Here is a 16367-nt window from a genome sequence, read left to right as displayed (position 1 = left end):
AAAAAGGCACAAGAATCACCACATTTTCAACTTACCTAGCCTTTCTTTCCATCACAAAACCTTATCATAATTTTCTCTGAAACCTGTTTAGTGCTCATTCTTTTCGTGTAAAGGCTTTTTAGCAGATGATCAAAAAGATGATGAAAAGATGGTGTTAACAGACAGACTGCAGAAGTGCAGCCTGAGCTTTATACGCTCCCTGTTAGGAAGCTGGTTTTTCCATCCTTTATGGGATTCCCTGAGTTATTTTTGTCTTTCCAATCCCGTTTGAAAAGGTGGGCTCCACAGCGATTCAGTGCAAGCATAACATCTCCTCGCGTAACCCATCCCTCCAAGCACTGATGGTATGGGTCACTTGCCTGGCTGTCCAGACTAAGGGTCCTTGCACACAATTTCCTTCCTCTCTTTTTTTTTTTTGGCTCTTTTTCCCCCAGCACCACCAAGTCGTCTCCTCCCTTAACTTCGCTTTCCCTTTCAGCGTGAACTCCAAAAGGTCCAAACATGAGGACGACGCTCAACTCCCCAAACAACCCTTTTAAAGTCATTTAAGTCATATCCACTGCCTCGTTTTCTCTCAATCTGTGCCATCTTCATGGCCAAAGCACCCCCAAAGCATCCATGCTAGGAATATTTGCCGTCTACTTTTGCCTCTCTTCTGCAGTCCACATAGTCCTACCGAGGACTTGCTGCACAAAATCACCCCAGACAAGGTGGTGCGGGGCTGGCAAGGTCTCCAACCACCTGGCAACTCTTCCAAGCAATGCGAAATGAAGAGCAGGAAATCCCAGCCTCTCCATGCTCTTGGTAAATTAGCTCTAAAAGTCTTCCATCAGCCTTGGTAATTCCCTGGAACGACTGCCATGTTCTAGAAAGAAATAAAACCTCTAAAATCAGTATATTGAGACGGGGATGTTCTTGCTCCTCTCACAGCGATACTCTGCCTCCTCCACAGGCTTCCAAACAGAGACACCAAGACTGCAGAAGGTAAAATTAACCCTAAATTGGTGTTAACAGGTGATCTAAATAAGCGAAAGAACCGGTCACTTTCCCGGAGTTCTAAGTGGACAAAACCACCGCCATCAAATACTTTGAACTATTTCAGGAGTGTTGGGGGAAAAAGATATCAATCTGCAAAGTTCACACTGAAAGAGAGTAATAAAAAAAACCTGTGCCCTCCCCATGATTTTATGGAAATCTTCAGTTTATGTTCACTAGCACCTCCTCTGACTTATTTTATGAGATCCAACAGGGTTTTAAGTAGATGTTGCTGTTACTCCAGAATGGGTTTAAACCGGTTAAACCATCACTACGAAGAAGGATTTTTTTTTACTCTCTGGTTTTTGTTTGTTTAGTACAACTAAGAATTGTCACAAACTTGCGTAATCAATTTGCCCAAATGCTTTCCCCCGCGAAGTTGGTGACCCTAACCCCAGAACCAGCAGGTACCAAAGCAGACGCGTGAGTGCGGTTCCTGCTTTGGCACGTCTCACCTCTTCAACAACCGCAGAGCTACCGCTGGTACGTACACGCTGCTTTCTTTCTCCTATACCCCAAAAAGGCAGCAACTTACTATCCAGTCATCTTGCTTTTAAGAGATTACAGAGCAGTCCCTCACTGGTTTTGTTTTCACCGTTTCTTTGCTTTTAAAATTAATTTATTTTCCTCTACTTTGGCTCAAATTCCAGCCTTCCAAAAAAATGAATTTCCTGTAAAAATCAATAGCCAAAGAATCACCCAACCATGAGGAGGAAGAGGAAGCGGGCTGGAAACTCAGACCAGGGTGAGACACAAACGCAAACCGGCATTCTTCATTCATTTTTGTGCCTGCCTCTGCATCATCGCTCAGCCACAAAAACAAGCACTGAGCACACACAAACGCACGTCGCGACGGTTTTTTTCCTACTACTGAAAATAAGAGGGAACGAATGGGGCCAGCGCTTCCAAGTTCCCACTGGTTTTAGTCTACTTTCATAGCATTTCTGAAGATGGTATATTCATGAGGGAGAGAGCCTCGAAGATGCCCCGGACAAAAAGCAAGGGGCAGAAACTCATCCAGCTGGCCCCTACGTCGGCGCAGTACTCACCCCGCTTCCGCTAAAACAAAGGCTCGCTACCACCGAGCCACCAGCCACAGCTCAGCCTCAGGAAGATTAATATCAAACATCAAAAAAAGAAGAAAACTTTAGGAATAGTTAAAACTTCAACTGAGCAATATAAGGTTAAAGGCATGAGTATTGCTGTATATTGCTGTTAATAAGCAGTTTGCAATTGAAAAATATAGATTTTATATTTGTATAGTGCAGCCCACATATCCCTCAAGATTTTTTCCAAAAGACAATTGTTTTTTAAAAAAAATCTGCTTTAGTACTTAACGAAAAGAGATGGACATTTATAGGAAGCATCTATCTGAAGTGATTTTAGTCTATGTCCTCCTCCAAATCTGAGTTCTGCAAAGGCTTTCAGACACATAGCAAAAGGTAAGTCCTTCAAGGAGCGCCACTTACTCCACATGTCTCATTCTGCGTTTGCATGGGATTAGCCTTTGGCTCCATGTCTTGCCTTTTTTGGTTCTGCTTCAGCTGATTTAAGGAAGGTTTTGTCTGTGCAGCTCCGACAGTTTTGCTCGTCCACTGGTCAACCAGCTTGTGAAGATCGTCTGTGAACGTCCCTTTCTTGTTGTTACTGTTGTTGGCCTGAACCTGCAGGGTTGATTGCGGGAGGGGCTCAGGACACGTTACGAGACTGTTTGTCGAGGATCCTGGAAAATCACACACAAAGAAAATTGACGATGGCATCTCTGCTTCACCACTTGGGTGCTCAAACAACTTTCTGACCTAGCGCAATTCAAATGGTGGCTTTTTCGACTTTTAACCCTCCTCCCCTCCTCCCCCTTCTACAGAACACCTTTGCTTAAAGAAATGGTCCAAGTTCAACGCGTTCATATTTTTTTCTGTCACGTTATGTTACATCAGCCGCTGGACTTCTCTCTAGGTGAAATTAATGACTCGGAGAGAAGAAAGGAATGCAGTCCAGGAACACTGCCATCCTAAAGGCTTGCAATGTCTCTTCAGAGGAGACTACCACGAGAGAGTGGCGGGCACGAGGTGTCACTTGCGTGAATTGCACACGTTTGAAAAAAAATAATTTACCGTTTATTTTACTTGCATAAGTTTACCGTCCTCCTGGAAAAACCGTCATATAGGTAATGAGCGGGGCTGGCCACTACGCCTCAAAGGCTCCAGGAACCCACAATCTCTCTCTCGATGATGTATGCACCATTTACTCTGCCATCTGCATGGTTTTTCAAGGGGAAAAAAAGCCCCACCCCACCACTGGGACCACAAACGTGGAGAAAAAGGAGGAGAGAGGAGGACGTAAGTGGGCATGTGAGTTTTGGAAGACAAAGATAGGGAACTTTTGGCATAGATAAAAGCAGACAGGAAGAGTAGCGACAGAGACTTTTTTATGTTTGCTTATTTCTAGATGAACTATGAGGAAAAAATAAAATCTGGTTTTTTTATGTGTTGGTAACTACAGCAAGATCAGCAGGGAACAGCAACTGAAGGTGCCCGAATTTGACCTAAGCAGAAAACATAAAGCAACTTTTCAGCTAACGTATTTGACAGGGCTAAAGATTTGAAATAAAGACCATCTCTCCAAGCAAAAAGTTCATAGAACTGTAGTAAAATTCTTACAGAGGCAAACATGAACATTCAGTCTTCTTTTTTCTGTTAATCAGTTACCAGCCAATGAAACCAGGTACACTAATTAGTCCTACGGTTACATAAAATACATTAATAACCTTTAAATGATCATGCATTCAACCTGCAACATAACTTCTACGTGAATACTGCTCATTTCCTTTTCCTTTGCTTGGGGGAAAGGGACCAGTGAGAAAAACAAGGATTTTGACAGGAAAGCTCTGCAATTGGTGTTTGACATTTCATGCAGCTCAACGGGAACGAGCCTGGTTTCAGTTATCAATTCCTCCAGCAGAGAACTGCAGTCATATAAAGGTGTGTACTTCAGAAAGACAAACACTGAATCCAGTTTTCTCGCCGCATGCGTGCACAGTCTCACACACAAAGAAATATCACCACAGTCTTGCAGCATGCGTGGGTCCCAAGACATCACAGCACATGCACTATCATGAAAGTATCACAACTGAATATAGTCTAATTTCGTACCAGTATAAGTGCATCAGCCCTATTCATTAAACAACTAGCTTTTAGTAAAACAAAACAAAACAAAAAAGCGCAAAAGACATCCCATGCCATGAAGGAAATACTGAGAAACAAAAATGGGATAGTTACTACTACTGTGATCTTTGCCTAGACATAGTCGTTTCAAGGTGGACCCTACAAGGTAAAACAATACAAGACACACAGAATTAGGTAAGACTAAACACAACAAATCTGACGGACAAGCTTCTGTACTTTTAAGCAATCAAAAAGTAGTTATTATGCAAGAAAGGACAGACAAAGTCAGCAGTTCAGGTGAGTAAAGGAAGTCTAAATAACTGGACAGCTCAAACCTTTCTTAATGTGCAGCCATTCAGAAGCTTTGAGAAGTACAATAGCATGCCAAAAGCAAGGTCCCATGACTTAAAGATGCATTTGTTTGATTTTTTTGTTGTTTTAGTTGGTTTATTGTTTTGTTTTCTTTCTTTTTTTTTGTTTGTTTTTTTTTTCTCCCCAAATTGCCTTGGCTTCCTAATAGGAGGTTTTGATTCCTCCTCTTATTTATGCGGGAAATGATGTCAATTCAGTTTGTGATAGGAGGCCAAAAATGCTTTCAGGAACAAGTCAAGGTAGTCTGGCTGCAAAGACAAACTGTCAAACAACCCTAAAAGTCCTGTTTTACAAGTCCAAAAAGATACATTGTTCTGCAGGTCTGAGGCCAATTGTTTCCAAATACTTGATCAGTAGGATTTGTGTCTAAATGTGAGACTCTGAATCGGAAGCAAACCGTGAATGAGTTCCCCTTACGCCTTGTCCAAGCGCAGAAAAATCACCCAGCAGAGAAGCTGAGTTTTCATTTAACCAAACTATGTCTTTTTTTTTTGTTTTGTTATTATGTCGTCACAGCCTTCATCATGATTTCACATATTCTGTTGAACAGAGAGTTAAAAGGGCCAGAAGTGCACCGAGAACCCTACTCGACCGTCAGATCTTGCCAGACATAAGCACCGTTTCCATTCGAGTGCCAAATTTCCTGAAAGGTATTTTGGACTTGGTAAGAAGAAGATCGTTATGGTATGGGAGGAGATGAGGATCTGGCATGGGGCATGGCAAGTTTATTGTGAAGAAGCACTTGAAAAAAATGAGCAAAATCAGAGCGGGGCAAAAAGCAAGATACAGGATGGATGAGCTTTTTCTCTATAGCAAACCGGGGGAGGTATTTTATGTTACTGTGCCAGAAATGCAGCTTTAAACTCAGAGATCGTCGGTCCAGGTTGACATAGGCTCTGAAAAGAGTTTTCAAAGGAGAAAGGAGAGACATCAGTCAGAGACTGAGGAAGAAAAAGTAAAGAAAAGCGGGAGGGGGAAAAAGGGAGAAGATATGTGCTTTGATATGGGTGGCATGAGGAGGAACAGAAGGATTGCTTTGAAAGATTTTCTTATTGTTTCATATAGTTTAATGAGGTTTCTATTGCAGGAAATTCAGGAGGACACCACTACAGTCAAGGCTTACGCAGGCGTGACCAAGTTTAGTTTCTCATCTCAAAGCCTAGATAACAAACACAAGTCACGTTCACAAAGCCGCGTTTCGTTTCTTGGTTTTTGCCCTTCTTTCCCCTCCAATACACCTTACCTGGCCTATCTCACAGTTCGCTAGCACCTCTCATGACAGAAACACCAGCGGCAGTTCTGCTCCAACGCTATTTTTCTTAACTACCCTGCGGCGTGGCAAGAGGTGGTATTTAGCACAACATGTACGCAAATGAAAAGCAACTGCCTGCGAAAAAATAAAAGCAGGCAGCTGACTCTGGGACGTGCTCGAATGCGGGTAAAAAAAAATGTTTAATCACCAACCCCTCCGTTTCCTGCAAACCAAGTCACAAGTTCCTAAGCACCTCGGGTGACAAATCAAACCTGGGGGCCTTGGACGTGGTGGGGACGCGCCAGAGAGCGGCGGTACGAGACGGATTCAGAAAACACCCACATGAGTGGAGCCAATGTTAAGGAAAATATTACAGGCAAGTCAATCACCAAAAAGAGCTGCTTCTTCCACCCTGTGTCACTCCAGCGTGCTGCTTGGGAGACGAGAAACATTATCTAAGTAGTGCTCTTGCCTGAAGCAGGGACTGGCAATCACTGGCTACGGCTGGTTTTAAATTCAAATTCAATTAAAAATGCACTCGTTAAACCCAGTTCACCAGCCTAATTGCATTACTTCTACAGTCAAGGTGTTTAATAGCTGTAAAGTTAAGGAGATGAATTATAATTAAGATTTAATCTACGACTGCGAAAGTTCAGCAGTGTTTTACCTCCGATACCAGATTTCTTATCTGAGAAATTGAGTAGCTATTTTATCCTACTAGTACAGAAAAAAATCCACTGTCCCGTATTTGCACTCTAACAGCTGCCAAAAAGCTAGAAAGCTAAAATAAACTCGGAATGGCAATAAATTGTTAGACCCAGTCCATAACTGCATGTGCACACACAAAATATTAATTACTACGGACCTGACAAAAATCACTTTCCGCGAGATTACAAGTCTAAGCCAAATGGAGATTTTGTTGAAAATTCCACTTGTCATCAGCACAAACTTTTCTCTAACACCCCCTTGTGATTTAAACCAGGGCAGGAGCTCAGGAACTCCATCAAAAATATTTTACTCCATGAAAAGGACCAGAGAAAAGTCCACATTGGACATGGGGAACAGATCAAAAAACAGTGCTTGGAGAACACTGTAAAAGTGTGCCACTTGGATGGATCTTGTTACCACGGCAGGATAAACGGTAAAATTACTTTTAACGTATCTTGACCTTCCTTTTTAAAGGTGTGTTGCTGATCTGTCTGCTAATAGAGCACACGCCTCGCACCAGACTACTCATGCTCCCCAAAAAGACTGGTTTTCTTAATTAAACGTAAAGATCCAGAGCATTTCTAAACCACCTCCCACAACTCTTCCCAACAACTCTCAGAGAAAAAATCCCAAGGGAACCTTGACTCGTGGCGCTGACCCCGCATCAAACAGTCCCAGCCCGGCCCCTACGGCCGCAGCCCTCGCTCAGCGCCTGGCTCCTGCGCTCCTTGCTCAAGAATGAAGCAAAGATCACAGAATGAATACTTAATATAGAATACAGAATCATCTAGGTTGGAAAAGACCTTTAAGATCATCAAGTCCAACCGCCAACCCACCACCATGACCACCAAACCATGTCCTCAAGTGCCACATCTGCACGTTTTCAGAACACCTCCAGGGATTGTGGCTTCATTTCCCCCCCCACCCCCGGGGCCAGCCTGTGCCAGTGCTTCACCGCTCTGCCAGTACAGAAAGATTTTCTAATATCCAATCTAAACCTCCCCTGGTGCATCTTGAGGCCACTCCCTCTTGTCCTATCGCTCATGACTTGGGAGAAGTGACCAATACCCACCTCACTACAACCTCCTGTCAGGGAGTTGTAGAGAGCAGTGAGGTGTCCCCTCAGCCTCCTCTTCTCCAGGCTAAACAATCCCAGCTCTCTCAGCTGCTCCACATGAGACTTGTTCTCTAGACCTCTCACCAGCCTTACTGCCCTAAAATGCTTTAGGTTGGAAGAGACCTCCCATCACAGGAGGGACACCTTCCACCAGACCAGGTTGCTCAAAGCCCCGTCCAATCTGGCAAAAGATGCAAACACGTTCAGCATCTGGTCTGAACGCTTGGCTCTACCTCCATGCTGGACCAATCTACGTCCCTTCCAGAGACGAAGCAGCACGAGCTGGGTGGCATTCCCATCATCATCATCATCTAGCACTATTCCTCCTAAGGCCATGGTTGCTCTGGATACCAGCTCAATAGAACCGCTGGCTGTTAGTCCTTCCAGCAGCTGCCTCATCCTCATCCCTTCACACACATACTGCCAACCCGGTGGACTCGCTAGGAAAAGAAGGAAAACCACCCTGCTATCCCCACCGAAACCTGCCAGCAATTCAGCTGCGGAGAACCGTCTCGCAACTCGAGCGCCAGGCGGCGTCTGAAGCCGAGCTGCACTCCCCGAGCGGCGGTGGCTTCGGATGGATGTGTCGGGGTTAAACGCCTGCAAACGGGTCCATCTCCTCGTGTGACTCAGAGATGGGGGAGTGCAAACCTCCTCTGCCCAGAAGAAAGCATATGGGCTGAGAACAGAAAAGCAATTAGTCGTGCCGAGGTATTTAAGCATCGGGAAACTTCACGATTTGAAGGATTTACGTATTTCCCTTGGTTTCATTCACAATATCCATGCACCAAACATTTTTAACAGGCTGGTTTTTAATTGCCATGTCTCAGGCTTTCTGCAATCTACTGAATAGGAATTCTGTGAAAGACTAACAATAAACGACTTCTGGGAATTACACGTGCAGAAGAAAAAACTACTATGTCCGTTATAACACCAAACGGGAAAATTTGTGAACTGAGAATTCCCCTCAGGTTCTCGGGAAAAATCCCTGAATGCAAAATAGTCTCATGACTTCAACAGTCGTTAAAAAAGTGCTTGATAATAAATTCAGCATGCCGAGCAGTAAACATCAGTTTTCATGAACCTGAGTGCTTGGACTTCGAGGGATCTCAAACAAACAGGAAAAAAAAATCAAGATTATGTTTTACAATATTATTTATTCATAAAATTAGGAGGAGTGTATTTGAGTGGCCTCGTGCCTTTGATCTGTACCACTTGGATAACGATGAGCGAAGCAGAACTCCAACGGGAGATCTGATATTAATGCAAATGAACAGTCAGTTAACCAAACATTTTCTCAAGAGCATTATTAGCCTTTCTAATGTTATATGTTAAGTGGCCTATAGTACCTGTTCAGCACAACATATCTTTATTGTACAAGCAAAATCTGTTTGCCTAAAAGGCAGCATATAGGATTGAGTAAAAAGGTCTTAATTTTTTGATTAAGTAGCTGAGTAACCTAATTAAATAGCTTGATATCATTTGGTCGAATAGCCAATTACTTTAGAAGCTCTAAAATAGGGCACAAATAGCAGGTGCACAATTATTGGAAACCAAAAATACTAGACCCTAGCAATCCATTTCAAAGGATCATCCGAAAATCTGATATTGCCTTTTATTTATTTATGCTTTGATGAACTGCTAATTGACTTCATCTCTGAGGTCACATAAGGTCATAAGAAAATAAGCTGAGTAAAGTGCTTCAGCCAGATCAGCTTCCACAAAAAAAAAGTTGACGGCACTCTCCCTTGGAGTAACCAGATCTTCCTGCTGCTTACGAGGATGCGAAAAAGAATTGCTCGCTTAAAGTAATTCAAGTGAATGCCTGGGGGAAAGCCCGCCTAGAGAGCAGATTTTGAAAGAACTAGCTGGAGCACTGTTGTCTCAGCATTTCCACATGCAAAGAGCGGGGAAAGAAAATTAAAGAAAAGAGAGTGGATATAAACAGTACTGTATATCGTGTTAATACAGCCCTTGTATGGAAGTTATACCCTTCAGTGACCTTCTAGAATTGTATCAGCTTGCTACATGCATGTCTTCATAGTCCAAACATGTGTGAAAGAGACCATTCGTCTACAGAAGGATGGATTTCTTTTTGTTGTCGCTGGAACTGGGACAGCAGACATGTATATTTGCCACATTGCAAATAAAATTACTTCAACATAAATCACATAAAGTACAAAAGCTTTGATAAGTCCAGGGTAAAATTTACCATAAGGCTATATAATAAATGATGAGATCTTCCACACATGCTTTTGGTGCCCAGGCACGAGCCAAAAGCAGTGCAAAAAAAGCTTTCATATGAAAAATTAATATAAATAAGGCGTGTTCATGATGATTACTTAAAAGGAAGATAAAAAGAAAGAAAAGATGGTTCAGAAAAAGGGGCATCCTGCCAAACATATTAGAGATATAAAACATGGAATTGGAAAAAGGGGGTAAAAGAAAGATGGACTGTGATAAAATACAAAAGAACAAATACAAACAGATGGACAAAGACACAGGTCCACTGAGGAATCTGGTACGAGGTTTGCTACTAGATTTATAGGTCACTCTCTCAGACGTTTGGTGGAAAACCGTCCAGCCTGCAAATGAATATAAAGGGAAGAAAACAAAGACACTTATAAAGTACAAGTAGCTGTGATCAGATGTCCTATACCATCAGTCAAATCAGCTTTGTTAGTTAAACATCCACATCTCCATTTTAACTTTGCCAAAGAGGAGCAAGATAATTGACCATACACAAAGGATGCAATAACGGCAGAAGAGAACAGATAGGTATTTTGCAGATTAGTTTGGCAGGATGTGCAATGAGAGAAAGGTATTTTAATCATCATTATAACTTCCAATATGCATGGCAACGAGATCAGTCAAAAAGCCTACGGAGGTGTGCAATACACAGAAGTACCAGAGGTGGGGACTGGGGAGCACAGCCAATCTACCGGCATCATTTAGCTGGGACGCCAGCTTCATGCGCAAAGTTAACAACCCCTTAGATAAAGGCAACTTAACTTGGCTCTCTGGGTTGGGTTTGGTTTTTATTTCCGCCCCTCCCCCCCTTTTTTTCACCTCCTCACACCCAAGACGGTTTGGTAGTTTATAATGAGGAATTCTGAGTCTACTAGTATCAAGGGGCTAGAGAAAAGTCCCAAAGGAACCAATCTCCCATCCTTAAATATATTATTTTGTCCTCCTTTCTTTCTTTTCTCAGAAATTGGTAAGGTCGACTCCAGAAAAGGTGTCAGTATAAAGCCACTGCTGGCAAAAATAAAAGGAATTTGCTTCCTAAAAATGAGCATCCCTTCTGGAGCGTTGACTCTTAACACTCAGGAAGACACGTTACTTTTGTTCTTCTGACAATACTGCAACGATCTTTTTTAAAAGACAAGCCAGTAAATGCGGCTCGTCAAAAGGTTCACGTTCCTCTAATCACTAGAAGTGCAATCCACTCCTAAAACGTTCAAGCATGAGGGAAGCGAGCTAATTTTAGCATGTGCTGGAAGACATGCCGAACAGCTGGGATGAAAGAATCACCTTGGCCAGAGCTTGCGTTCACGTCACCTCCTTCGGGGGCTACGCCGGAGCAGATGTCAGAAGACAAAGAGGCTTTGACAGAGCACGGCTGCTGCGTCTGAACAGCCTTCCCAAAGGTGGCGGAGGCAGGGGAGGTTGCTGCTGCTGCTTCGGGAGATCCGGGCTGAGTTTTACCCGTGTCTTTGTGGGGTGAGTCTTTACAGTCGGAAAGATTACCTGGAAGAGCAAACAAACAACACCACATGCAGCGGCAAACATGAGGAAACCGCCTAAAATAACTATTGCTTTGTCCCCAGGAGGAGCAGGGGCTTGCACGCCGAGCTCTGAGAACCTTACGGAGCAGGTTTGAATTTTACAGTTTGTTCTCTGCGTCTTTCGGAAAGGCTGGAGTCGGGACCTCCCGAGGAGCGCCGCTGACAAAGGGAGAGCTGCAGAAGCGCCCAAGCAGGAGGACAAACACCCAGCATGACTGAGTATTTTTTACTCTCGAATATGAAAGGTGAAACCAAGCAAATGGAGCAAAATAAAAAGCTGCTGCAAAGAGGAACTTTTTATTTATAGCTGTCTATATATAGATAAGGGCTCTCTATAAAGTATGGGCATCTTCACAGATAGTTCAGGTGAAGAGGCCCTACCACCAGAACACCTCTGTCATCATTTGTCACATGAATTCATCGGCAAAAGCATCTAATGGTGGAAATTATAGTTAAACCTGTAGCCGTACTGGAAATTGCCTGCCCTTGGTCCCTCAGAAAGGACCTAGGAGGCCAAAAAAATGAGGAATCTACATAGTCTGGGATGAGAAGACACAGGCGTCAATGCAGATACTCAAAGATACCATGAACGTTACAGAGCGCCTCAAAAAGATGGAAAACGACACAGAAGAAATGCACGAAGGAAGGCATGCACCAAAACAGCAGCCCAGCAGAGCAGATTTCTGTTCTCTAACTGAAGGGAAAAAGGAAAAAAAAACCCAAACGCCAAAACAGCCCACTAGGGGTAGCTTGCTTGTATGAGCCAAGATCCGCGGGTGCAGAGAGAGCATGGAGATCCATGGGGTTTGTGAACAGACAGAGGGCAAAATGGGTAGAGAATAGCCAGGAACCAACTGGAAAATGAAGGGACCTAGGATAACAGACGTTCAGAATCTCTCCTCACAAGTAAAACTTATGCACATCAGCCAAGCAGCAGCCACAGAGGTGCAAAGCCCTGAACGTTGCTTCAGGCCCCCCCGGGTGAGAATGCTGAGATTCAAGAGGGATCGCAGAACATCTTGCCTCTGAGCATCTTTGGTTTTCCTACCCCAGTTAAAATCCACGATTAAAAGCAAAAACCTCCAAACCACTCTGGCTACATGCCCTAGTTCGAGCCAAAAACCCGGTGCTGCCTGCTCTGCAGCACCCGTGGGGATTGCTATCGGGGAGGGGAAATCAGGTTTGACATTGGGCTTATAGTTGTTGTATATACTTCTTTATTTTTATCACTTCGCTATTATTTCTACTGTTGTTTCATTAAAGCTACCAGGTTTAAAGTACAGGGTTAATACTGCAAGTGCTGCTGCCCCTCTAAGTGACAGCATGATCTAAACCGAAGAAAAATTATTCATATTCTATTCCGCATTTTGCTGAAGAAATAGGTACTGGGGTATAGCAACGTTTCCCAGTTCAATTACATCTTTACATCTTTCCAAAGAGATGACGACTCAAGATTGCATTACTGTTTGAAAAATCTTAAACTACAGATGGTCAAAGCATCCATCGCGGTTTTATAAGAGTTTTTTACCTCCCATCCTTTGGGGGAGCAAATGCAATCCAATCTTATTTATACAGCATCTCGTAGGAAAAAATAAACAACAACAAGATAGAGCACATAATCAATAGAGGATAACGGCACCTAAGAAGTGAATACAAACATCAATAAATTGCATTTGGAGAAAAGCTGAGAAAATATAACGAGGCTGCGTTCCAAATGGAAGTGGAATATTGTTTCTTTGCCAGGGGATCGTAACTGATGGAGAGAAGGTGTGTCTGGCTCAGCACTGGGCAGCTCTAAAAAGCCTGTCCCAAAGGAAGCCCGCTTCCAAACCGGTTCGCAGCACGCAAACCCGAGTCACAGTATTAAAGCCAGTAAAAATCCAGTGCCTTTCTCATTCTATGGATTTTTACTGGCTTTAATACCGTGACTCGAGTTTGCTTTCCCACAGTCCACACAGCTCCAGCACAACCACGACTGACACAAACGACAGACGTACGGAAAGCAACCCAGGGCACCTACTTGTGCTTGATGTGCCGCTCCTGAGCTGCTGGACCAGAGGGTTTAATAGCTTTCCTCCTTTCAGTTTGTTTTTGCTGGTTCTTCGGCGGCGGCTGCTCGGTGGGGCTGAGTGAAGGAACCCCAGGTTGGGAGGAAGGGGTTTCCCTAACCGAATATACAGTGCCTCTATCTCATTTTTCTGCTGAGTCTGGAGTTCAGCGATTTCTTTCATATGCCTGAACATCAAAAATAAAAGGATTAATGCTAGCAATGTATTTGGTAAAGCACTACATCTTGACAGCATAATTAGTTATACAAATAAAAAAAGAAACAAAACAGTCTTTGGTTATAAAACAATCAACTGCTCGTCCAAAAATAAGTGAAGTTATAACAATCTACCTGTGGTGACGACTGACTTCCCAAATACTCATTTGTAAGATGGAATCCTACTGAGCTAAAAAAGACTTTCAACACCCTCAGTAAAAACAACTGACTTTAACGTGAGGTTTGACAGGAACTCCACACTACCCTAGAATTTCTCTCTTCAAACCATAAGCTTCAAAAAAAATTAACTCTCAAGGGATGCGGGTCAGGCTGAAGGAGTTCAGCATGAAGAAAATAAAAATGCCATTAGCACAAGATTCACTCCCTTATTTCTAATGCAGATTTTGTGATGCCATAAAGTCAGTTTAAAGGATCTGTATTACTGTACTTCTGTTTTAAAAGGATACATCGTCTGTATTCAGTAAAACCATTACACCTTGAAGCTTAATATTTTGATTAAACCATCATCTAAGGGTAGTTTTTACCCATCACCTGCCAGGAAAGAAAGAAAAGTTCACATTTAAAGAAGTTGGCTCTGAGGACTGGCAACACGACAGACTCCTGGCCAGGCTCCCCCAGTCCCTGTCGCAACCGGACCAATGCCGAGGGAGGTGCTGGGAGGTGAAGCGAGGGTCGTACCTGCCTAAGATGTTATCTGCTGCAAAACTGAGTCGGGAAATAGCGATGGGTCTGTAGACCTGATGGTCTACATCACCCTCGCAGAGAAGGGCACAAAGAGAACCCTACGGCAGGTATCTACCCAGGTATTCAGATTATTTTTATGCCGCCTTAAATAGCGTCCACGTGGGAACCTACTGTCACATCCGTCACAAGTGGCACCGCTTGGTACCAGCATGGCTTTTCCGCAAGGAAACTGGGCAGGCCTGGCAGCAGAAACGTTTTGGAGTTTAGAGAAATTATTAGTGAATTATTCTTCTCAATGGCATTGACAAATAAAGCGACCTATAAAAAGATGCAGTGTGGCACTTGGGGGAAGACCCTAAGGATGCCTTATTTGCCCAGAACCACTTTACTCATTACAACTACAAACGCTTTGCTCATGGTGTGCACAGATGCCGCCAAGGTATCTTAACACAAAGCTCCCCTAGCACCGTTCGTAAACCCGACATACTTTTCTCTCAGGTTCTGCAATTCTTTCTTCATATCCGCATCTTCAAATTCCGAGTCGTTGTCGCTGCTCATGTACGACGACTGCGAGTGGAAAGATGTTATGTTGATGGTCGGAATTTTTGCTCCCTGCCCGTTCGGGGAATCGAGGCTCGGCGAGCTAGCTTTGCCAGACCTTTGCAGAAAAGCAGCTGCTTTTTTAATTAAGTCAGAGGCTGCACTGCTGCTCGGGGGGGACAGTTGGGCGGCAGCAGCTGACTGACGAGGGAAAGGCTCGTCGGCAGAATCGCTCGAGCCCTGGTCGCAGAGGACGTCGACAGAAGAGGCCGTCTGCACCCGTCGGACAGCTGTCTTCAGATCAGGGCTGGAAGGCAGCTCATCCAAATAGACGTCGGGGGGTGCCGAGAACCTTAAGCAGTGCGGCGCGGTTAAAGTTAATTCGTCTTGTGTGCTGATGACTGAAAACCTGCCAATCGTTTTGGCTGGTGTGCCGCTATCGTGAGTTTCAGCCGGTTTTCCATAGGAACCAGAGTCTAGAGAGTCATCCCTTTGAAGGTTATTTATCACCCCATCTGCTGTAGATATCTGTGTTACGTTATCTGGGTGTGCAGACGAAGCCAGAGTCTTTGCCTTCTCGCTCCTTTTAGAAGTTTCCATCTGTTTCGTTATGCTTGATGATGTAGGTGCAACCTGGAGAAAAGAGCAGAGATGAATTTTGGAAATAACTGCGGCAATCAAGCATAAAACTGCTCCTAGTTTCTGGTTACCTGAAGGAGGCCTTTTGTTGTAGCAGCAGGGGCTGAAGTGATGCTTGCAGCTGAACCTGTTTTACACATTGGGGAAAAAAAAATAAAATTGAATTCACATCTGGAAAGCTTTAGTGCAATAGAAGCCCACGTGTTAACTGTGATAAACTGAAGTGTGATACAGTGTAGCACTGAAAAATAACTTAAATATCCAGTCTTTGTAATCATAAGGGACAATATCGATGACAATATAAAATACCTGCAGGTAAGCACTCTGTTCTATCTATTGTTTTGGGGAATTCAAATGACAACAGGAGTGTGGCATTTCATCAGTCAGTTGAAAATTTTTAAGGAGAAAACCAGAAGAAGAATGAAATCTGCATGGTCCATTGGGCCTGTATTACACTAAGGTGTTCTTGATGTCTCAAAAAACATAACTGCACTCAGATATTCACACATGCCAAATGCTGCAGTCGACCACAGAAGGACTGGTACCCCCACGCCTTTCTTTCGACAGGTATTGATATCAATAATCAAAAGTGCCTGAAATGAAGTTACACACATTCTGCTGAAAGCAGAAATTACAAGCTCAAAAGATGGCCACTAGGACCACAGAAGCACTCAAGAAGCACAATACTGGTGGCACTAAACAAGATGCGAGTGTTTCGCAACCTTGAAACTGGTTTTGAAGTCAACCCAATCATACAGAATCACAGAATGGCCTAGGCTGGAAG

At 43.6% G+C, this 16367-nt stretch overlaps 1 protein-coding gene across 1 annotated transcript; it reads right to left on the bottom strand.

Annotated features, from left to right (window-relative positions):
- Window positions 1–2504: 2504 nt before the first annotated feature.
- On the bottom strand, window positions 2505–15710 carry LOC104270581 (serine/threonine-protein kinase WNK2-like; the record flags this gene model as incomplete). The annotated part of the gene is made up of 7 exons (XM_009864988.1): window positions 2505–2758; window positions 4314–4358; window positions 10135–10233; window positions 11183–11398; window positions 13457–13671; window positions 14892–15577; window positions 15655–15710. Coding segments are annotated over 7 exons (1571 nt in total), but the record flags the coding sequence as incomplete, so codon positions are not given.
- Between the last annotated feature and the right edge of the window lie 657 nt (window positions 15711–16367).

The sequence above is a fragment of the Apaloderma vittatum genome, unplaced genomic scaffold (genome assembly GCF_000703405.1).
Source record: "Apaloderma vittatum isolate BGI_N311 unplaced genomic scaffold, ASM70340v1 scaffold14662, whole genome shotgun sequence".
Taxonomy (NCBI): Eukaryota; Metazoa; Chordata; class Aves; order Trogoniformes; family Trogonidae; genus Apaloderma; species Apaloderma vittatum.
The sequence above is the reverse complement of the archived record's forward strand: the minus strand, read 5'-3'. Positions and strand labels throughout refer to the sequence as shown.